This window comes from Ranitomeya variabilis, chromosome 2, assembly GCF_051348905.1.
Source record: "Ranitomeya variabilis isolate aRanVar5 chromosome 2, aRanVar5.hap1, whole genome shotgun sequence".
Lineage (NCBI taxonomy): Eukaryota > Metazoa > Chordata > Amphibia > Anura > Dendrobatidae > Ranitomeya > Ranitomeya variabilis.
The window spans coordinates 1,028,830,237-1,028,854,281 of NC_135233.1; the positions used below are offsets into that span (position 1 = coordinate 1,028,830,237).

Here is a 24,045-nt window from a genome sequence, read left to right on the forward strand (position 1 = left end):
AGACCCATCATACTCGTACGCTGGATCTCTCCATCCATTGGCGATTCCCAGTAGACCTTGGACTCATTTATCAGAAGATTTCATTACTGGTTTACCCATATCTGCAGGTAATACAGTTATTTTTGTGGTAGTGGACAGGTTCAGCAAGATGTCTCATTTTACTGCGCTATCCAACTTACCCAATGCCAAGACCCTGGTGCAAATTTTCACAAAAGAAATCGTGAAATTACATGGAATTCCTACCGTTATTGTTTCTGACCAGGGGGTGCAATTTATTTCCAAACTTCGGTTGGGGATCCATCTGTCATTTACCTCAGCCTTTCAGCTACAATCTAATGGGAAAACTGAATGCATTAACCGGAATCTTGAGACTTCTCTTAGGTGTTTTGTGTCTGGGAATCAGGAGGATTGTTTTACTTATGTATCTCTAGTTGAATTTGCGGTGAATAACTGTTGTCATGAGTCTACTGGTAAGTCCCCATTCTTCCTCAGTTCAGCTCTTTTAATAGGAATTGTTCCTCAGGAATACCTTCATCATTTATTACACCTGTGTGGAAAGAATTCTTAATAATTCTTGGAAACTGGGTCCCAGGTTCATCGATCCTCCTTATAAGATTGTGGCCGTCGTCAATCCTGTAGCTTTCCGTCTTGCTTTGCCACCTACTTTTAGGATTCATAATGTGTTTCACCAGTGTCTGCTGAAAAAAATACTTTGTGTCCCCTGAACCATCACCACCACCTCCATCTCCGGTCATTGTTGATAGCAGTTTGGAGTTTCAGATAGCCAAGATCATGGATTCTCACTTGGTTTATACTTCTCTTCAGTATCTGGTACACTGGAAGGGTACCAGCATCTGATGTCCATGCGGTCAGGTTAATCCGGTACTTTCACGCAGCACACCTTGTTAGATCCGGCCCTAAGGTTCTGGAGCTCCCTCTTAGAAGATGGGGTACTATCATGGGTTTACAGTAGAGGGGCCATAAGACCACAGCATCTGATTTTCCTTACTCCTGGACTGATTAGAAGCACTTCACCTTCATATTAAACGGTGCAGGTTTCTGCTAGCAGTGCAGGGGTTAAACTGTTCAGCTTAGAGTCTCTGGAGCTTTCCTGCTTGGATCATCTCAGCTGTGCGGTATTGGTTACTCCCCTCTCCTATATATACTCGCCTCTGGCAATCTGGATTGCCAGTGTTAGTCTTATACTGCTCGGTGTGGAGTGGAGGTGTCAGTTGTTCGTAGAAGCATTTTGAGTGTTTATCTGTGACTGATGCTTGGTGCTCCGGCTGTGTGCAAATCTTCATCCTTCCCAATTTGGTTTCCCTTCCTATTCTTCCTGGTGTTCCTCTCTGTTGTCTGAGTGCATATTTGCGTGCTTGGTATTTTCATTTATTTCTGTATGTCTTCCGTTGTTTGTCTGATTTGTGTATATACATACACTATTACTCCCCACTTACCTTGGTGGGGGAGGGGTACAGATATAGGGCTGATTCAGAAGTTCAGTAAGGTACGTGGCCTCAGCATCTTCATCATCAGAAGTAATCTAGAGAGCAGGGATATCTATAGAGCCTCTAGCATTAGGGACAGGGAAGGAGTTCCTGGTCCCGGGTATTCTGACAACTGAGTTGTGACACTACTCCTCTGCGTAAAGGACTTTCGGGCACCTTAATTTTATAGTAGTCTCTAAAGGGTCTTGCACCAGGATTTCATTTTTAAATGTAGGGAGTTACAGTGCACAGTATAAGCAGCTTCTATTATAACTCCATTGCTGTCAGAACCTGTGTGTCTGGTGGTACGCTGAGTCATGTGGTTGACCAAGGAGCCCCAGATAAAAATATAAATGATCATGTCCTTAACGGTAAAATTCAGATAGCTTCCAGTAAAGGCTGTAGTAACAATGTGGTAGGCCTAATTCACTGAGTGTTTATGCATTCTTGTGCGCAGGAGTCAATGACCTACAACGCCTCATTATGAAGAGTCTTCTGGCTTCTGTGACAACTCTGATTAACCTCCTGCTCCTGATATTGTCAGGATCTGGTTATTGTCAGCACATTACAGATGAGTCCTGTTCTGTTCAGATCCTCGTTCCTGGTTTAAAAGGTACATCGTCACACATAAAAACTTTTATTTCATTGTTTTCTGTTGTTACTTTGTTGTTTAATTGTTATTTCTATTGTTTAAAAAGCTTTAAAGGATTTAATGATTTAGTAAAGAATGTATTGAAATAAATGTATTGGGAAATGCTCAAAATTTCAATCAGGCTTCCGATATAAATGACCTAACCTTAGGATACATTCACACATTTGTGTGTGCTCGTTTTGCTTTCTCAGACGGCACACTGACCACTAGAGTTTAAAAAAAACAGGTCGGTTTCTCTGGATCACATTCAGCCGTTAAAGGCTATATAGGAAGACAGACTTTGTACTTCATAGTTTCATTTATTTTTAATTTATACATTAAAGTGAACCTGTCACCTCATTTTTAGCAACTAAACTGTCCCCAGCGTGTTGTTAGTGATGCAATGTGAATCAGCAATACGTTGTTTTCAATCAAAACGCTGACAATCATCTTCAAAAATCACTTTGTATAGTTATATAGTACCTTCATTTTCTGTCAGTCATGGCCTCGTCATATTGTCAATGCCCATGCGATCTGATTGATGTTCCTGCATGCGCCAACGTCACGTGAATCTTCTCTAAAATCCTGCTCTTATGCAGTGTCGCCCAGCTCGTCATGCGCATGCGCATTCAAACACAGAAAACAGTGACACGTCATAAAACAGGGATCACTACAAATGAAAAAATAAACAGTATAGATAATTTTTCTTTAGAATGTTCAAACCACACCAAAAAAGAACACTAGATAAAAACAATGTTTTCAAAGAAACACAGATCATGCTCCAAAAGGCCCCATTGACAATAAGGTTTTCATAATATCCTGCCAAATATTGCACATTTACCTCGAGACATACAGGGATATTGACTAGAACAATCCAGAGCTCCTGAATTAATGTCAAAATATATTCTGTTATATGAACTCTAAACTGATGTTATATTCACAGGAGGTACGTAAGAAATACAAAAAAAAACACCCAATGGTGTGAATGGAGCCCCAACAAAAAATGCAAGCAGTGTGATTAGCTTAATGTTGGCTAAAGACTAGATGATAAAAAAGGAGGGTAGACGAAAAAATATAGAGCCTCTGTATCAGGGCACATGGTAGCGTGATAGCTGGCAATAAAGCCACATAACAGTGTCATCAAAACCTACCACAATGGAATGACCTTAGTCCAAGACCAGTTCACCAATCTAATTTGTCATAAGGAGCCAAAATGAAACACCCGGTGCGAGTCGCCACTGCCGTGGTTCCTCTGGGGTCAGTAGCAGTAGCGACAGTAGTAGTAGTAGTAGTAGTAGTGGCGACACACATCGAGTGTTTCATTCTGGCTCCTTCTTTGAAACATTGTTTTTGAATATTTTTATCTAGTGTTCTTATTGGTGTGGTTTGTACATTCTAAAGAAAAATGATCTATACTGTTTATTTATTTTTTCATTTGTAGTGATCCCTGTTTTATGACTTGTCGCTTTTTTTCTGTGTTTGGCTGTGCTATTGACGCGTCTCGGGTTGATCACTTTGTTTAAAAAATATTGTACTATATCGTTGATGGTGCCCTCCACTAAACTAGTTTATGTGCATGCGCATCACTAACAACATACTGGGGACAGTTTAGTTACTAAAAGTGACCTGACAGGTTCCCTTTAAGTGTCAATGGATGAAAAAGTTCATACAGTCTACCTGCTTAGGTGAAAACAAAGGGATTAGAAAAAAAAAGCAGTTTTTCTTGGATGGTTACACTAACACAGAAGTGTGACCTTACTATAGGTCATCAATATCCGACACCTGATACCGGTCCCCCATGATAAAAAGTTACTAGCTCCACAGCTGCCTGTAAACAGCGAACAGATCCAGAACAGCACAGCTTCATACCCTGTGCAGTGGTGGGTTTAGGTTTCAGGTGATAAAGCTCAGCTCCTATTGAAGTGAATGACAGCTGAGCTCCAGTCCATGGGAGCAGCCACTACACAGCGCACAGAGCTGAGCTGTTCAGCTCCATTCACCGTTTACTTCCATCCTCTGCTAGGGAAGATAACACCTGAGACCCTAATTACAGCGATGTGTCACTTGCTTGTCTGCACGCTGTCATTTTGGTATGATGACAGTTTTATCTGCTTTGATCTAGCAGTGCTCAAATGCTGAGTTGTATATAGCCCCGCCCACACTACTGATTGGCAGCTTTCTGTGTACACTGTACATTGACAGAAACTGTTAATCAGTGATGGGGCGGGGTTACACAGAGCAGTTGACTAGGAGGCACCAGACACCTAGTCCTGTAATGATAATCTCCTGGTGATAAAACACTGATTTTATTAAAACAGCAACACACCCCCTATTAAGTGACACATAGGGGCTGTGTGCCTGATTCCAGCTATTTCATGTTGCTATCAGATTACATAGCAAAAAACTGTTGAGAAAGTCACTTTAATATTAGCCTCTTTGTTTCTATATCAGAAAATATGTACATGTCATTGGAATCAATCAGTTTTTATACAACCCCTGCAAAAATTATGGAATCAACGGCCTTGGAAGATGTTCATTCAGTTGTTTAATTTTGTAGAAAAAAAGCAGATCACAGACATGGCACAAAATTAAAGTCATTTCAAATGGCAACTTTCTTTTTCAAATAATCTTTATTGAAAATGTTTGATAACTTAGAGGGGAAAGGAGAATGAAGGGATGAAGAAGGGGAGGGGAGTATGAACAAGGGGGACTAGGAAAAGAAGAGGAAAAGGGGTGTAAGAAGACAAATATGAAATACATTGAACAGGTAATCAAGTGTTCAGTTAAATGCCAAATACCCAATTGAGACATAATCAAGAAGCTGTAAACGAGTATCTAACAATTAAGATAATTAAGTACACTCATGTAAAATATTCTATGTAAAGACAATTAGATTATGGAAAGACATCTAACCAGCGGGACCATTTGGTAGAAAATGTTTTGAAGCCATTATTGATAATGGAGAACTTGTGTTCGTATGCTCTATGAAGGGCGATATTATCAATTATTTCTTGAGCCGAGGGAGGTGTGGGATTTTATATGGCAACTTTGTGGCTTTAAGAAACACTAAAAGAAATCAAGAACAAAAAATGTGGTAGTCAGTAATGGTTACTTTTTTAACCAAGCATAGGGGAAAATTATGGAATCACTCAATTCTGAGGAAAAATTATGGAATCACTCAATTCTGAGGAAAAAATTATGGAATCATGAAAAACAAACAAATAAAAAAACACTCCAACACATCACTAGTATTTTGTTGCACCACCTCTGGCTTTTATCACAGCTTGCAGTCTCTGAGGCATGGACTTAATGAGTGTCACACAGGACTCTTCATCAGTCTGCTCCAACTTTCTCTGATTGCTGTTGCCAGATCAGCTTTGCAGGTTGGAGCCTTGTCATGGACCATTTTCTTCAACTTCCACCAAAGATTTTCAATTGGATTGAGATCCGGACTATTTGCAGCCCATGACATTGACCTTATGTGTCTTTTATCAAGGAATGTTTGCACAGTTTTTGCTCTATGGCAGGATGCATTATCATCCTGAAAAATGATTTCATCATCCCCAAGCATCCTTTCAATTGATGGGATAAGAAAAGTGTCCAAAATATCAACATAAACTTGTGCATTTATTGAAGATGTAATGACAGCCATCTCCACAGTGCCTTTACCTGACAGGCAGCCCCATATCATCAATGACTGTGGAAATTTGCATGTTCTCTTCAGGCAGTCATCTTTATAAATCTCATTGGAACGGCACCAAACAAAGGTCACAGCATCATCACCTTGTCCAATGCAGATTCGTGATTCATCACTGAATATGACTTTCATCCAGTCATCCACAGTTCACGATTGCCCATTGTAACCTTGTTTTTTTCTGTTTAGGTATTGATGATGGGTTTCATTTAGCTTTTCTGCATGTAAATCCCATTTCCTTTAGGCGCTTTCTTACAGTTCGGTCACAGACTTTGACTCCAGTTTCCACCCATTCGTTCCTCATTTGTTTTCTTGTGCATTTCCTGTTTTGGAGACATATTGCTTTAAGTTTCCGGTCTTGATGCTTTGATGTCTTCCTTGCTCTACCAGTATGTTTGCCTTTAACCCCTTCCCGACCTTTGACGCCACGTAGGCGTCATGAAAGTCGGTGCCAATCCGACCTGTGACGCCTATGTGGCGTCATGGAAAGATCGCGTCCTTGCAGATCGGGTGAAAGGGTTAACTCCATTTTCACCCGATCTGCAGAGACAGGGGGAGTGGTACTTCAGCCCAGGGGGGGTGGCTTCACCCCCCCGTGGCTACGATCGCTCTGATTGGCTGTTGAAAGTGAAACAGCCAATCAGAGCGATTTGTAATATTTCACCTATGAAAATGGTGAAATATTACAATCCAGCCATGGCCGATGCTGCAATAGCATCTGCCATGGCTGGAGACCCCGATCTGCCCCCCCCCCACTGCCACCGATCGCCCCCCCAGTCGTCCTTTCTGCCCCGATCTCCTGTCCGCTCCCCTCCTCCCTCCTGTCCGCTCCCCCGGTCCTCTTGTCCGCTCCCCCGGTCCTCCGATCCCCCCCCCCCGTGTTCCGATCCCACCCCCCCATACTTACCTAGCTTTGATGTCCCTCCCGGTGTCCGGCCGTCTTCTCCATGGGCGCCGCCATCTTGGAAAATGGCGGGCGCATGCGCAGGGCGCTCGCCGAATCTGCCAGCCGGCAGATTCATCACAAGTACATTTTGATCGCTGTGGTAGGTTCTATCGCAGCGATCAAAAAATAAAAAAATAAAACCCCCCCTTTATCACCCCCATAGGAAGGGACAATAATAAAATAAAGAAAATATTTTTTTTTCTTTTTCCACTAGGGTTAGGGTTAGAACTAGGGTTAGAACTAGGGTTAGAACTAGGGGTAGGGTTAGGGTTAGGGTTACGGGTAGGGTTAGGGGTAGGGTTATGGCATGTGCACACAGTGCGGATTTGGCTGCGGATCCGCAGCGGATTGGCCGCGGATCCACAGTGGATTGGCAGCGGATCCACAGCGGATCCGCAGCAGATTGGCAGCGGATCCGCAGCGGATTGGCCGCGGATCCGCAGCGGATTGGCCGCGGATCCGCAGCGGATTGGCCGCTGCGAATTCGAAGCAGTTTTCCATCAGGTTTACAGTACCATGTACACCTATGGAAAACCAAATCCGCTGTGCCCATGGTGCGGAAAATTCCGTGCAGAAACGCTGCATTGTATTTTCCGCAGCATGTCAATTCTTTGTGCGGATTCCGCAGCGTTTTACACCTGTTCCTCAATAGGAATCCGCAGGTGAAATCCGCACAAAAAAACACTGGAAATCTGCTGTAAATCCGCAGGTAAAACGCAGTGCCTTTTACCTGCAGATTTTTCAAAAATCGTGCGGAAAAATCTCACACGAATCCGCAACGTGGGCACATAGCCTTAGGGTTAGGGTTGGAATTAGAGTTAGGGTTGGAATTAGGGCTAGGGTTTGAAATAGGGTTAAGATTAGGCTTGTGGTTAGGGTTACGGATAGGGTTAGGGGTGTGTTGGGGTTACAGTTGTGGTTAGGGTTGGGATTAGGGTTACGGTTGGGATTAGGGTTAGGATTAGGGTTAGGGTTGGAATTAGGGTTACGGGTGTGTTGCGGTTAGGGTTGTGGTTAGGGGTGTGTTGGGGTTAGGGTTGTGATTAGGGTTATGGCTACAGTTGGGATTAGGATTAGGGGTGTGTTGGGGTTAGTGTTGAAGTTAGAATTGAGGGGTTTCCACTGTTTAGGCACATCGGGGGTCTCCAAACGCAACATGGCGCCACCATTGATTCCAGCCAATCTTGCGTTTAAAAAGTCAAATGGTGCTCCCTCCCTTCCAAGCCCCGACGTGCGCCCAAACAGTGGTTTACCCCCACATTTGGGGTACCAGCGTACTCAGGACAAACTGGGCAACAACTGTTGGGGTCCAATTTCTCCTGTTACCCTTGCAAAAATAAAAAATTACTTGCTAAAACATAATTTTTGAGGAAAGAACAATTATTTTTTATTTTCACGGCTCTGCGTTATAAACTTCTGTGAAGCACTTGGGGGTTGAAAGTGCTCACCACACATCTACATAAGTTCCTTCGGGGGTCTAGTTTCCAAAATGGGGTTACTTGTGGGGTGTTTCTACTGTTTAGGCACATCAGGGGCTCTGCAAATGCAATGTGACGCCCGCAGACCATTCCATCAAAGTCTGCATTTCAAATGTCACTACTTCCCTTCCGAGCCCTGACGTGTGCCCAAACAGTGGTTTACCCCCACATATGGGGTATCAGCGTACTTCCAACAAACTGGGCAACAAATATTGGGGTCCAAATTCTCCTGTTACCCTTGTGAAAATAAAAAATTGCTTGCTAAAACATCTTTTTTGAGGAAAGAAAAATGATTTTTTATTTTCACGGCTCTGCGTTGTAAACTTCTGTGAAGCACTTGGGGGTTGAACGTGCTCACCACACATCTAGATAAGTTCCTTGGGGGGTCTAGTTTCCAAAATGGGGTCACTTGTGGGGGGTTTCTACTGTTTAGGCATATCAGGGGCTCTGCAAACGTAACATGATGCCCGCAGACCATTCCATCAAAGTCTGCATTCCAAAACGTCACTACTTCCCTTCCGAGCCCCGGCATGTGCCCAAACAGTGGTTTACCCCCACATACGGGGTATCAGCGTACTCAGGAGAAACTGGACAACAACTTTTGGGGTCCAATTTCTCCTGTTACTCTTGCAAAAATAAAAAATTCTGGGCTAAAAAAATATTTTTGAGGAAAGGAAACACATGTATTATTTTCACGGCTCTGCGTTATAAACTTCTGTGAAGCACTTGGGGGTTCAAAGTGCTCACCACACATCTAGATAAGTTCCCTTGGGGGTCTAGTTTCCAAAATGGAGTCACTTGTGGGGAGTTCCTACTGTTTAGGCACATCAGGGGCTCTGCAAACGCAACCTGATGCCCGCAGAGCATTCCATCAAAGTCTGCATTTCAAAACGTCACTACTTCCCTTCCGAACCCCGACGTGTGCCAAAACAGTGGTTTACCCCCACATATGGGGTATCAGCGTACTCAGGAGAAACTGGACAACAACTTTTTGGGTCCAATTTCTCCTGTTACTCTTGCAAAAATAAAAAATTCTGGGCTAAAAAAATATTTTTGAGGAAAGGAAACACATTTATTATTTTAACGGCTCTGCGTTATAAGCTTCTGTGAAGCACTTGGGGGTTCAAAGTGCTCACCACACATCTAGATAAGTTCCCTTGGGGGTCTAGTTTCCAAAATGGAGTCACTTGTGGGGAGTTCCTACTGTTTAGGCACATCAGGGGCTCTGCAAACGCAACCTGACGCCCGCAGAGCATTCCATCAAAGTCTGCATTTCAAAACGTCACTACTTCCCTTCCGAACCCCGACGTGTGCCAAAACAGTGGTTTACCCCCACATATGGGGTATCAGCGTACTCAGGAGAAACTGGACAACAACTTTTTGGGTCCAATTTCTCCTGTTACCCTTGGGAAAATAAAAAATTGTGGGCTAAAAAATCATTTTTGAGAAAAGAAAAATTATTTTTTATTTTCATGGCTCTGCGTTATAAACTTCTGTGAAGCACTTGGGGGTTCAAAGTGCTCACCACACATCTAGATTAGTTCCTTGGGAGGTCTAGTTTCCAAAATGGGGTCACTTGTGCGGGAGCTCCAATGTTTAGGCACACAGGGGCTCTCCAAACGCGACATGGTGTCCGCTAATGATTGGAGCTAATTTTCCATTCAAAAAGCCAAATGGCGTGCCTTCCCTTCCGAGCCCTGCCGTGTGCCCAAACAGTGGTTTACCCCCACATATGGGGTATCATCGTACTCAGGACAAACTGGACAACAACATTTGGGGTCCAATTTCTCCTATTACCCTTGGGAAAATAAAAAATTCTGGGCTAAAAATCATTTTTGAGGAAAGAAAAATTATTTTTTTATTTTCACAGCTCTGCGTTATTAACTTCTGTGAAGCACCTGGGGGTTATAAGTGCTCACTATGCATCTAGATAAGTTCCTTGGGGGGTCTAGTTTCCAAAATGGGGTCACTTGTAGGGGAGCTCCAATGTTTAGGCACACAGGGGCTCTCCAAACGCGACATGGTGTCCGCTAACGATTGGAGCTAATTTTCCATTCAAAAAGTCAAATGGCACGCCTCCCCTTCCGAGCCTTGCCGTGCACCCAAACAGTGGTTTACCCCCACATATGAGGTATCCGCATACTCAGGAGAAATTGCCCAACAAATTTTAGGATCCATTTTATCCTGTTGCCCATGTGAAAATGAAAGAATTGAGGCTAATAGAAATTTTGTGTGAAAAAAAAGTACTTTTTCATTTTTGCGGATCAATTTGTGAAGCACCTGGGGGTTTAAAGTGCTCACTATGCCTCTAGATGAGTTCCTTGGGGGGGGTCTAGTTTCCAAAATGGGGTCACTTGTGGAGGAGCTCCAATGTTTAGGCACACAGGGGCTTTCCAAACGCGACATGGTGTCCGCTAACGATGGAGATAATTTTTCATTCAAAAAGTCAAATGGCGCTCCTTCCCTTCCGAGCCTTACCATGTGGCCAAACAGTGGTTTACCCCCACATTTGAGGTATTGGTGTACTCAAGAGAAATTGCCCAACAAAATTTAGGATCCATTTTATCCTGTTGCCCATGTGAAAATGAAAAAATTGAGGCTAATAGAATTTTTTTTGTGAAAAAAAGTACTTTTTCATTTTTACGGATCAATTTGTGAAGCACCTGGGGGTTTAAAGTGCTCACTATGCTTCTAGATAAGTTCCTTGGGGGGTCTAGTTTCCAAAATGGGGTCACTTGTGGGGGGGCTCCAATGTTTAGGCACACGGGGGCTCTCCAAACGCGACATGGTGTCCGCTAAAGATTGGAGCCAATTTTTCATTCAAAAAGTCAAATGGCGCTCCTTCCCTTCCGAGCCCTGCCGTGCGCCCAAACAGTGGTTTACCCCCACATATGAGGTATCAGCGTACTCAGGACAAATTGGACAACAACGTCCGTGGTCCAGTTTCTCGTTTTACCCTTGGGAAAATAAAAAAAATGTTGCTAAAAGATCATTTTTGTGACTAAAAAGTTAAATGTTCATTTTTTACTTCCATGTTGCTTCTGCTGCTGTGAAACACCTGAAGGGTTAATAAAGTTTAAAGGGTTTTGAGCACCTTGAGGGGTGCAGTTTTTAGAATGGTGTCACTTTTGGGTATTTTCAGCCATATAGAACCCTCAAAATGACTTCAAATGTGAGGTGGTCCCTAAAAAAAATGGTTTTGTAAATTTTGTTGTAAAAATGAGAAATCACTGGTCAAATTTTAACCCTTATAACTTCCTAGCAAAAAAAAAAATTATTTCCAAAATTGTGCTGATGTAAAGTAGACATGTGGGAAATGTTATTTATTAACTATTTTGTGTCACATAACTCTGTGGTTTAACAGAATAAAAAAATGTGAAAATTGCGAAATTTTCAAAATTTTCGCCAAATTTCCGTTTTTTTTTCACAAATAAACTCAGAAATTATCGACCTAAATTTACCACTAACATGAAGCCCAATATGTCACGAAAAAACAGAATTGCTAGGATCCGTTGAAGCGTTCCTGAGTTATTACCTCATAAAGGGACACTGGTCAGAATTGCAAAAAAAACGGCAAGGTCATTAAGGCCAAAATAGGCTGGGTCATGAAGGGGTTAACAACCTTCCCATGTTGTTTGTATTTGGTGCAGATTGTAGACACAGCTGACTGTGAACAACCATCATCTTTTGCAACATTGCCTGATGATTTACCCTCTTTTAAGAGTTTAATAATCCTCTCCTTTGTTTCAATTGACATCTCTTGTGTTGGAGCCATGATTCATGTCAGTCCATTTGGTGCAACAGCTCTCCAAGGTGTGATCACTCCTTTTTAGATGCAGACTAATGAGCAGATCTAACTTGATGCAGGTGTTATTTTGGGGAATGAAAATTTACAGGGTGATTCCATAATTTTTTCCTCAGAATTGTGTGATTCCATAATTTTTCCCTTATGCTTGGATAAAAAAAGTAAACATTACTGACTACCACATTTTTTGTTCTTGATTTCTTTTAGTGTTTTTTAAAGCCAGAAAGTTGCCATTTGAAATGACTTTAGTTTTGTGCCATGTCTGTGATCTGCTTTTTTTCTATAAAATTAAACAACTGAATGAACATTGTTATGATCCTGGTGGCAAGGATCGCAAACTGACCTGCTAAGTAACAGAAATCCTTAGGACAAGCTCTGGGGATGTGGGAGCTATACTAACCGCAACCCTGATCCTATCAATACACAATATAGGCAGCCGTGGAGCGTTACCTAAAATCCTAGACGCCTCTTCACAGCCTGAGAAACTAGCTACCCCTAGAGAGAAAGCAAAGCCTCACTTGCCTCAGAGAAATCACCCCAAAGTTTAGACAGCCCCCCACAAATAATAACGGTGAGTTAAGGGGAAAACACAAACGTAGAAATGAAAACAGGTTTTTAGCAAATGAGGCCCGCTAACACTAAATAGTCAGAAGATAGCAAGGGATCTGTGCGGTCAGTATAAAATGCTATAAAAAATAATCCACGCAGAGATTACAAGAACCCCCACACCGACTCACGATGTGAGGGGCGCAACTCTGCACCCCAGAACTTCCAGCAAGCAAAAATATTACATATAAGCAAGCTGGACAGAACTCATCATATACAGAGAAACATTTTCAAGGAAATAATGAGCAAAGATGAACTAGCAAGACTTAGCTTCTCAGGAGGAGACAGGTCACAAGGAAAGTCCAGAGAGATCAGAACCAGTACTGAATACGACAGCAGGCAAAAAGTGAAGGTCCAGGTGGAGTTAAATAGAAGCCAGACTAGCAGAAAACGAGGCAGCTGGATTCCAGTTACAGACCCGCAGTAAGCGCTAAAGGCCACCAGAGGGAGCCCAAGAACAGAACTCACACAATACCACTCATGACCACAGGAGCGAGCCCGAGAACGGAATTCACAACAGTACCCCCCCCTTGAGGAGGGGTCACCGAACCCTCACCAGAGCCCCCAGGCCGAAGCCCCCTCACCAGAGCCCCCAACAGAAGGAACCACAGGCACCACATACCTCCGCAATAATGACCTATGGAACACATTATGAATGGCAAACGATGCTGGGAGGTCCAAATGAAATGGGGTTAAGGATTTCTAAAATCTTATAAGGACCGATGAAACGAGGCTTGAACTTAGGAGAGGAAACCTTCATAGGAACGAAACGAGAAGACAGCCATACCAAATCCCCCACACGAAGTCGGGGACCCACACAGCGACGGCGGTTAGCAAAGCGCTGAGCCTTCTCTTGTGACAACGTCAAATTGTCCACTACGTGGTTCCAAATCTGTTGCAACCTATCCACCACAGAATCCACCCCAGGACAGTCCAAAGGCTCAACCTGACCTGAGGAAAAACGAGGATGAAAACCAGAATTGCAAAAAAAAGGTGAAACCAAAGTAGCAGAACTAGCCCGATTATTGAGAGCGAACTCAGCCAATGGCAAAAAGGTCACCCAATCATCCTGATCAGCCGAAACAAAACATCTCAGATAAGTTTCCAAGGTCTGATTAGTTCGTTCAGTTTGGCCATTCGTCTGAGGATGGAAGGCCGACGAAAACAACAAATCAATGCCCATCTTAGCACAATAGGACCGCCAAAATCTGGACACAAACTGGGATCCTCTGTCAGACACAATGTTCTCCGGGATCCCATGCAAACGAACCACATTCTGAAAAAACAGCGGCACCAAATCGGAGGAGGAAGGCAGCTTAGGCAAGGGCACCAAATGGACCATTTTAGAAAAACGATCACAAACCACCCAGATGACAGACATCCTCTGAGAGACTGGAAGATCCGAAATAAAATCCATGGAAATATGCGTCCAAGGCCTCTTTGGGACAGGCAAAGGCAAAAGCAAACCACTGGCACGAGAACAGCAAGGCTTGGCCCGAGCACAAATCCCACAGGACTGCACAAAGGAACGCACATCCCGCGACAAGGACGGCCACCAAAAGGACCTAGCCACCAAATCCCTGGTACCAAAAATTCCAGGGTGACCCGTCAACACCGAAGAATGAACCTCGGAAATAACTCTACTGGTCCATCTATCCGGGACAAACTGTCTCTCCGGTGGACAACGGTCAGGTTTATTGGCCTGAAATTCCTGCAGCACCAGCCGCAAATCAGGGGAGATGGCAGACAGAATCACCCCCTCTCTGAGGATACCAGTCGGTTCAGAAACTCCCGGAGAGTCAGGCACAAAACTCCTAGAAAGGGCATCAGCCTTCACGTTCTTCGAACCCGGAAGGTATGAAACCACGAAATTGAAACGGGAGAAAAACAGCGACCATCGAGCCTGTCTAGGATTTAACCGTTTGGCAGACTCGAGATAAGTCAAATTCTTGTGATCCGTCAAGACCACCACACGATGTTTGGCCCCCTGAAGCCAATGTCGCCACTCCTCAAATGCCCACTTCATTGCCAACAACTCCCGATTACCAACATCATAATTCCGCTTTGCAGGCGAAAACTTTCCTGAAAAGAAAGCACATGGCCTCATCATAGAGCCATCAGAGTTTTTCTGCGACAAGACAGCCCCTGCTCCTATCTCAGAGGCATCAACCTCGACCTGGAAAGGGAGAGAGACATCCGGCTGACGCAAGACAGGAGCCGAAGAAAACCGACGTTTCAGCTCCTGAAAGGCCTCCACGGCCGCAGGAGACCAATTGGTCACATCAGAACCCTTCTTGGTCAAATCCGTCAAAGGCTTAACCACACTAGAGAAATTAGTGATGAAGCGATGGTAAAAATTAGCAAAGCCCAAGAACTTCTGAAGACTCTTCACTGATGTAGGTTGAGTCCAGTCATAAATAGCCTGGACCTTAACTGGATCCATCTCAATAGTGGAAGGAGAAAAAATAAAGCCCAAAAAGGAAACCTTCTGAACTCCGAAGAGACATTTAGAGCCCTTCACAAATAAGGCATTGGCACGCAGGACCTGAAATACCATCCTGACCTGCTTCACATGGGATTCCCAATCGTCAGAAATTACCAAAATATCATCCAGGTACACAATCATAAATCTATCCAGATACTCTCGGAAGATGTCGTGCATGAAGGACTGAAACACGGAAGGGGCATTAGAGAGCCCAAAAGGCATCACCAAGTACTCAAAATGGCCTTCGGGCGTATTAAATGCCGTTTTCCATTCATCGCCCTGTTTTATACGCACAAGATTATAAGCTCCTCGAAGATCTATCTTGGTGAACCAACTAGCCCCCTTAATCCGAGCAAATAGATCAGACAGCAATGTCAAAGGATACTGAAATTTGACCGTGATGTTATTTAGAAGGCGATAATCTATACAAGGTCTCAGAGAACCATCCTTCTTGGCCACAAAAAAAGAACCCCGCACTAGTGTTGAGCGATACCGTCCGATACTTGAAAGTATCGGTATCGGAAAGTATCGGCCGATACCGGCAAAGTATCAGATCTAATCCGATACCGATACCCGATACCAATACAAGTCAATGGGACTCAAGTATCGGACGGTATTCCTGATGGTTCCCAGGGTCTGAAGGAGAGGAAACTCTCCTTCAGGCCCTGGGATCCATATTAATGTGTAAAATAAAGAATTAAAATAAAAAATATTGCTATACTCACCTCTCCGACGCAGCCTGGACCTCACCGAGGGAACCGGCAGTGTTCTTTGCTTAAAATGCACGCGTTTACTTCCTTCCGTGACGTCACGGCTTCTGATTGGTTGCGTGCCGCCCATGTGGCCGCAACGCGACCAATCACAGCAAGCCGTGACGTAATTTTCAGGTCCTGACTGCCTAATTCTAGGCATTCAGGATTTTAAAATTACGTTCCGGCTTGTGAACAAGCCGTGACGTCACGGGAGGCAGGAAACGCGCCCATTTTTAAAATTATGTCACGGCTTGTGATTGGTTGCGTGCCGCCCATGTGACCGCGACGCGACCAATCACAGCAAGCCGTGACGTAATTTCAGGTCCTGAATGCCGAATTCTGCATTTTAAGCAAAGAACGCTGCCAGTTCCCTCGGTGAGGTCCAGGCTGCATCGGAGAGGTGAGTATAGCAATATTTTTTATTTTAATTCTTTATTTTACACATTAATGTTGTTTCGATACCGATACCCGATACCACAAAAGTATCGGATCTCGGTATCGGAATTCCGATACCCGCAAGTATCGGCCGATACCCGATACTTGCGGTATCGGAATGCTCAACACTACCCCGCACCCAAAGGGGACGAGGACGGGCAAATATGCCCCTTCTCCAGAGACTCCTTTATATAACTCCGCATAGCAGTATGTTCTGGTACAGATAAATTGAAAAGTCGTCCCTTAGGGAACTTACTACCAGGAATCAAATTTATAGCACAATCACAATCCCTATGAGGAGGTAGGGCACTGGATTTGGGCTCATCAAATACATCCTGGTAGTCCGACAAAAATTCAGGGACTTCAGAAGGAGTAGAAGCAGCAATTGACACCAAAGGACCATTGCCATGAATCCCCTGGCAACCCCAACTTGACACAGACATTGCTTTCCAATCCAGGACTGGATTATGAGCCTGCAGCCATGGCAGACCCAACATGACAACGTCATGCAAATTATGTAACACAAGAAAACGAATCACCTCCTGATGTGCAGGAGTCATGCACATGGTCACTTGAGTCCAGTACTGAGGCTTATTCTTGGCCAATGGCGTAGCATCAATTCCCTTTAGTGGAATAGGAAATTGCAAAGGCTCCAAGATAAAACCACAGCGCCTGGCAAATGACAAATCCATCAATTCAGGGCAGCAACTGAATCCACAAAAGCCATAACTGAGTAGGATGACAGGGAGCAAATCAAAGTAACAGACAAAATGAATTTGGGCTGTACAGTACCAATGGTGACAGATTTAGCGAACCTATTTGTGCGCTTGGAACAATCAGAGATAACATGAGTAGAATCACCACAGTAAAAGCACAACCCATTCTGACGTCTATGATTCTGCCGTTCAATTCTGGTCAGAATCCTGTCATATTGCATAGACTCAGGCTTCTGCTCAGAAAATACCGCCAGATGGTGCACAGGTTTGCGCTCCCGCAAACGCCGATCAATCTGAATGGCCAACGACATTGACTCATTCAGACCCGCAGGCGTGGGGAATAACATCCTTAACGGCTTCAGAAAGACCTTTTCTGAAAATTGCTGCCAGGGCGCACTCATTCCACTGAGTGAGCACCGACCATTTCCTAAACTTCTGACAGTAAACCTCTGCTTCATCCAGACCCTGAGAGAGAGCCAGCAAAACCTTTTCTGCCTGGTCTATTAGATTAGGTTCCTCATAAAGCAATCCAAGCGCCAGAAAAAACGCATCCACATTTAGTAATGCAGGATCTCCTGGCGGCAGAGGGAATGCCCAATCTTGAGGGTCACCACGTAACAAAGAAATAATAATTTTAACTTGCTGAACAGGGTCACCAGAGGAACGAGGTCTCAGAGAAAGGAATAATTTGCAATTATTTTTGAAATTCAAAAACCTAGATCTATCTCCAGAGAATAACTCAGTAATTGGTATTTTAGGCTCTGACATAGGACTGTGAACTACATAATCCTGGATACCTTGTACCCTTGCAGTGAGATGATCCAGACTAGAGGACAGACTCTGAATGTCCATGTCTGCAGCTGAATTCTGAACCACCCAGAGATTAAGGGGAGGAGAGAGGCTAGACACACTGCAGAGGAAAAAAAAAATGAACTCATGATCTCTCTTATCCCTCTTTTGTGATGCATTAACTCTTTTACGGCCTGCTGTACTGTTATGATCCTGGTGGCAAGGATTGCAAACTGACCTGCTAAGTAACAGAAATCCTTAGGACAAGCTCTGGGGATGTGGGAGCTATACTAACCGCAACCCTGATCCTATCAATACACACTATAGGCAGCCGTGGAGCGTTACCTAAAATCCTAGACGCCTCTTCACAGCCTGAGAAACTAGCTACCCCTAGAGAGAAAGCAAAGCCTCACTTGCCTCAGAGAAATCACCCCAAGGTTTAGACAGCCCCCCACAAATAATAACGGTGAGTTAAGGGGAAAACACAAACGTAGAAATGAAAACAGGTTTTTAGCAAATGAGGCCCGCTAACACTAAATAGTCAGACGATAGCAAGGGATCTGTGCGGTCAGTATAAAATGCTATCAAAAATAATCCACACAGAGATTACAAGAACCCCCACACCGACTCACGATGTGAGGGGCGCAACTCTGCACCCCAGGACTTCCAGCAAGCAAAAATATTACATATAAGCAAGCTGGACAGAACTCATCATATACAGAGAAACATTTTCAAGGAAATAATGAGCAAAGATGAACTAGCAAGACTTAGCTTCTCAGGAGGAGACAGGTCACAAGGAAAGTCCAGAGAGATCAGAACCAGTACTGAATACAACGACAGCAGGCAAAAAGTGAAGGTCCAGGTGGAGTTAAATAGAAGCCAGACTAGCAGAAAACGAGGCAGCTGGATTCCAGTTACAGACCCGCAGTAAGCGCTAAAGGCCACCAGAGGGAGCCCAAGAACAGAACTCACACAATACCACTCATGAGCACAGGAGCGAGCCCGAGAACGGAATTCACAACAGAACATCCTCCAAAGCCAGTGATTCCATAATTTTTGCCAGGGGTTGTATAAACACTTTTTTTAAGTTGTGATATGTATGTATATATATATATATATATATATATATATATATATATATATACTGTACATCATATACATCACTGTGGTGGTACAAGCAATGTAAAAATGCTTTAAAAACAGAAGTGCTAATAGTTTATTGTTATCAATTAACAAAGTGAATGAACAAATGGGAAATCGAAATCGAAATCTTATCAATATTTGGCATGACCATTATTTGCACTCAAAACAGCATCAAAGCATGATTTCTAGGTACAACTTGTAGGCAGTTTTTAAAGGAACTTGGCAAGGAGGTTGTTCCAAACCTCAGATCTTCTATGGACATGAAATAAGAAAAAAAACAACTTAGAAGGCATTACAATTAGGTAATTATAACATGGGAAGAACATTACAAACCCAATAATGAAAGAAAAGCACACAGTCAGAAAACAGAAAAATAAATTTTATTTAAAAAAAAACACTCCCGACACATTCCCTGGTCCATCAATTTATTTTTGAAAAAACAAAAAAACAAAACCCATGCCGGTCCACAGTAATCCTGAGAATACACCGTTCTTCACAAATAGAAACCTGAAAAAAATAATACGAGTGAAATAAAGACAAGATGCTGTCCCTCATTCACCGATTTATTAGAAAACAAAAAGTTCCCGTGCAGGTCCAACGTAGTCCATCGTGTTCCCATTACAATTTTTGAATCCGACATCCAAAGGCTATGGAGCCTCGTTCAGAGAACCAAGCACTATAGGCTGTGATGAAGAGTGATGCCAGTAACTACACTGCACATCAGAATCGTGGAGCAATCTGTAAAATGGCCCTATATAGTGCTCCACAGTATAATGGCCTCATATAGTGCTCCACAGTATAATGGCCGCATATAGTGCTCCACAGTATAATGGCCGCATATAGTTCCCCAAAGAATAATGGTCCCATATAGTTCCCCACAGTACAGTGGCCCCATATAGTGCCCCACAGTATAATGGCCTCATACAATGCTCCACAGTATAATGGCCCCATATAGTGCCTCACAGTATAATGGCCTCATACAGTGCTTCATGATATAATGGCCTCATGCAGTGCCTCTCAGTATAATGGCCCCATACAGTGCCCCACAGTATGATGGCCCCATATAGTGCCCCAAAGTATAATGGCTCCATATAGTGCCCCATAGTATAATGACCTAATACAGTGCCCCCATAGTATAATGGCCTAATACAGTGCCCCACAGTATAATGGCCTCATATAGTGCTCCACAATGTAATGGTCCCATATAGTGCATCCTGGTATATGTTCCCTCATCCTGGTATATGGCCCTATCCTGGTATATGTCCTCATCCTGGAATATGGCCCCTTTTCTGGTATATGTCCCTCCATCCTGGTACATGACTCCCATTCTGGTATATGTCCTCATCCTGGTATATGTTTCTCCATCCTGGTATATGGCCCCCATCCTGGTGTATGTCTCTCCATCTTGGTATATGTCCCTCCATCCTGGTATATGGCCCCTCCATTCTGGTATATGGCCCCCCATTCTGGAATATGTCCTCATCCTTGTATATGGACCCCATTCTGGTATATGTCCTAATCCTGGTATATAGTCCCCATCATGGTATATGGCCCCATCCTGGTATATGGACCTCCACCCTGGTATATAACCTCCATCCTGGTATATGGCCCTCCATCCTGGTATACGTCCCTCCATCCTGGTATATGTCCCTCCATCCTGGTATATGTCCCTCCATCCTTGTATGTGTCCCTCCATCCTTGTATATGTCCCTCCATCCTGGTATATGTCCCTCCATCCTGATATATGTCGCTCCATCCTGGTATATGTCCCTCCATCCTGGTATATGGCCCTCCATCCTGGTATATGGCCCCCATCCTGGTATATGTCCCTCCAACCTAGTATATGGCCCTTCCATCCTGGTATATGGCCCTTCCATCCTGGTATATGGCCCTCCATCCTGGTATATGGCCCTCCATCCTGGTATATGGCCCCTCCATCCTGGTATATGGCCCCTCCATCCTGGTATATGGCCCCTCCATCCTGGTATATGTCCCTCCATCCTAGTATATGTTCCTCCATCCTGGTATATGGCCCTCCATCCTGGTATATGGCCCTTCTATCCTGGTATATGGCCCTTCTATCCTGGTATATGGCCCTTCCATCCTGGTATATGGCCCTTCCATCCTGGTATATGGCCCTTCCATCCTGGTATATGGCCCTCCATCCTGGTATATGGCCCCTCCATCCTGGTATATGTCCCTCCATCCTAGTATATGTTCCTCCATCCTGGTATATGTTCCTCCATCCTGGTATATGGCCCTCCATCCTGGTATATGGCCCTTCCATCCAGGTATATGGCCCTTCCATCCTGGTATATGGCCCTTCCATCCTGGTATATGGCCCTCCATCCTGGTATATGGCCCCTCCATCACGGTATATGTCCCTCCATCCTAGTATATGTTCCTCCATCCTGGTATATGTTCCTCCATCCTGGTATATGGCCCTCCATCCTGGTATATGGCCCTTCCATCCTGGTATATGGCCCTTCCATCCTGGTATATGGCCCTCCATCCTGGTATATGGCCCCTCCATCACGGTATATGTCCCTCCATCCTAGTATATGTTCCTCCATCCTGGTATATGTTCCTCCATCCTGGTATATGGCCCTCCATCCTGGTATATGGCCCTTCCATCCTGGTATACGGCCCTTCTATCCTGGTATATGGCCCTTCCATCCTGGTATATGGCCCTTCCATCCTGGTATATGGCCCTTCCATCCTGGTATATGGCCCTCCATCCTGGTATATGGCCCCTCCATCACGGTATATGTCCCTCCATCCTAGTATATGTTCCTCCATCCTGGTATATGTTCCTCCATCCTGGTATATGGCCCTCCATCCTGGTATATGGCCCTTCCATCCTGGTATATGGCCCTTCCATCCTGGTATATGGCCCTCCATCCTGGTATATGGCCCCTCCATCACGGTATATGTCCCTCCATCCTAGTATATGTTCCTCCATCCTGGTATATGTTCCTCCATCCTGGTATATGGCCCTCCATCCTGGTATATGGCCCTTCCATCCTGGTATATGGCCCTTCCATCCTGGTATATGGCTCTTCCATCCTGGTATATAGCCCTCCATCCTGGTATATGGCCCTTCCATCCTAGTATATGGCCCTTCCATCCTGGTATATGGCCCTCCATCCTGGTATATGGCCCCTCCATCACGGTATATGTCCCTCCATCCTAGTATATGTTCCTCTATCCTGGTATATGTTCCTCCATCCTGGTATATGGCCCTCCATCCTGGTATATGGCCCTTCCATCCTGGTATATGGCCCTTCTATCCTGGTATATGGCCCTTCTATCCTGGTATATGGCCGTTCCATCCTGGTATATGGCCCTTCCATCCTGGTATATGGCCCTCCATCCTTGTGTATGTCCCTCCATCCTGGTTTATGTCCCCCCATCCTAGTATATGTCCCTCCATCCTGGTATATGTCCCTCCATCCTGGTATATGTCCCTCCTTCCTGGTATATGTCACCCATCCTTTTATATGTTCCCCATTCTGGTATATGGCCCTTCCATCCTGGTATATGGCCCTTCCATCCTGGTATATGGCCCTTCCATCCTGGTATATGGCCCTCCATCCTGGTATATGGCCCTTCCATCCTGGTATATGGCCCTTCCATCCTGGTATATGGCCCTTCATCCTTGTCTATGTCCCTCCATCCTGGTTTATGTCCCCCCATCCTAGTATATGTCACTCCATCCTGGTATATGTCCCTCCATCCTGGTATATGTCACCCATCCTTTTATATGTTCCCCATTCTGGTATATGGCCCTTTCATCCTGGTATATGGCCCTTCCATCCTGGTATATGGCCCTTCCATCCTGGTATATGGCCCTTCTATCCTGGTATATGGCCCTTCCATCCTGGTATATGGCCCCTCCATCCTGATATATGTAACCCATCCTTTTATATGTTCCCTATTCTGGTATATGTTCTCCCACCCTTGTATATGGCCCTATACTGGTATAAGGTAAAATAGAAAAGAACCCTTTTTAAAATACAAGACAATCCTGACTTCTTAGAAGGAAATCTTGTGGGTGGTGCATGAGCAGAAAAATGCAGATACCTGTGCCCTCAGTTTGAAGGCCATTATACAAAGAATGGCATTTGTATGAGATTTCCTTCACAGCCAGATGAAGTCACAGAGCCAGCAAGGTGTCAGACAAGTATAACAGGGTGGTGCTTGGTGAGGGATAGAGCTGGGGGGTCTGGAAGTCCTTTGTCATGCTCAACACACTTTCATACTCATTTGCATATGGATTAAAGCTGCAATTCCTCAGTAATGAAAATACAAAGTGCCAACATAAAGATGTGTATTACCTCACCATCTTAAAATCTACAGTATGTGCTCAGATAAATGGTTTGAGAGGGAAACATTTTCATGACAGTTCTTTTAAGGCCATGTTCACACGTTCAGTATTTGGTCAGTATTTTACCTCAGCAATTGTAAGCCAAAATCAGGAGAGGAACAATCGGAGGAAAAGTATAATAGAAAGACGTCTCCACTTCTGTATATATCACCCACTCCTGGTTTTGGATTGCAAATACTGAGGTAAAATACTGACCAAATACTCAACATGTGAACGTGGCCTAAGACTTATCCTAGTCTAAACTAAGATTTTGCTGTCTTAAACATTAGACAGTATTTGTAAATCTCAAACAAAATAACTAAAATTAAATACCGGTACATAAGACAGTCCCATTAATGGTCTTGTATGAGACGAGATTGACACTATTGAAGCAAATCAATTAGTGCCGCTGTTGTTTTCCTCCTACAGTTACATGTACTCTATAAAAGAGCAGTCTGAAAATTGGGAACATTTCACTGATACTGAATTACGGTATATTTGTAGGTGATATTGGCGAAAAAGGAGAGAAAGGAGCACCGGGGAGACCAGGAAGGGTTGGCCCACCGGGAGAAAAAGGTACTAATGTCTTCCTGAATATTTGCTACATTCATAGTTTTATCATTAGTCCTGAGAGTGTTACTAAAGTTTTTTTTTAAATATAGTTTTTAAATAATATAATGACAGACTTGTTAGAAATTTTTTTTTTCTAGCA

General features: G+C 44.0%; 1 protein-coding gene across 1 annotated transcript in view; it reads left to right on the forward strand.

The window, feature by feature from the left end:
* Positions 1-1,821: 1,821 nt before the first annotated feature.
* The window catches only part of COLEC11 (collectin subfamily member 11), a 39,838-nt gene continuing 17,614 nt past the window's right edge, over positions 1,822-24,045 (forward strand). Inside the window, exons 1-2 of the mRNA XM_077293040.1 lie at positions 1,822-2,100; positions 23,838-23,909. Of these exons, the coding sequence (XP_077149155.1) occupies positions 1,971-2,100; positions 23,838-23,909 (202 nt within the window). The 5' untranslated portion in view covers positions 1,822-1,970. The remainder of the gene's footprint in view (positions 2,101-23,837; positions 23,910-24,045) is intronic.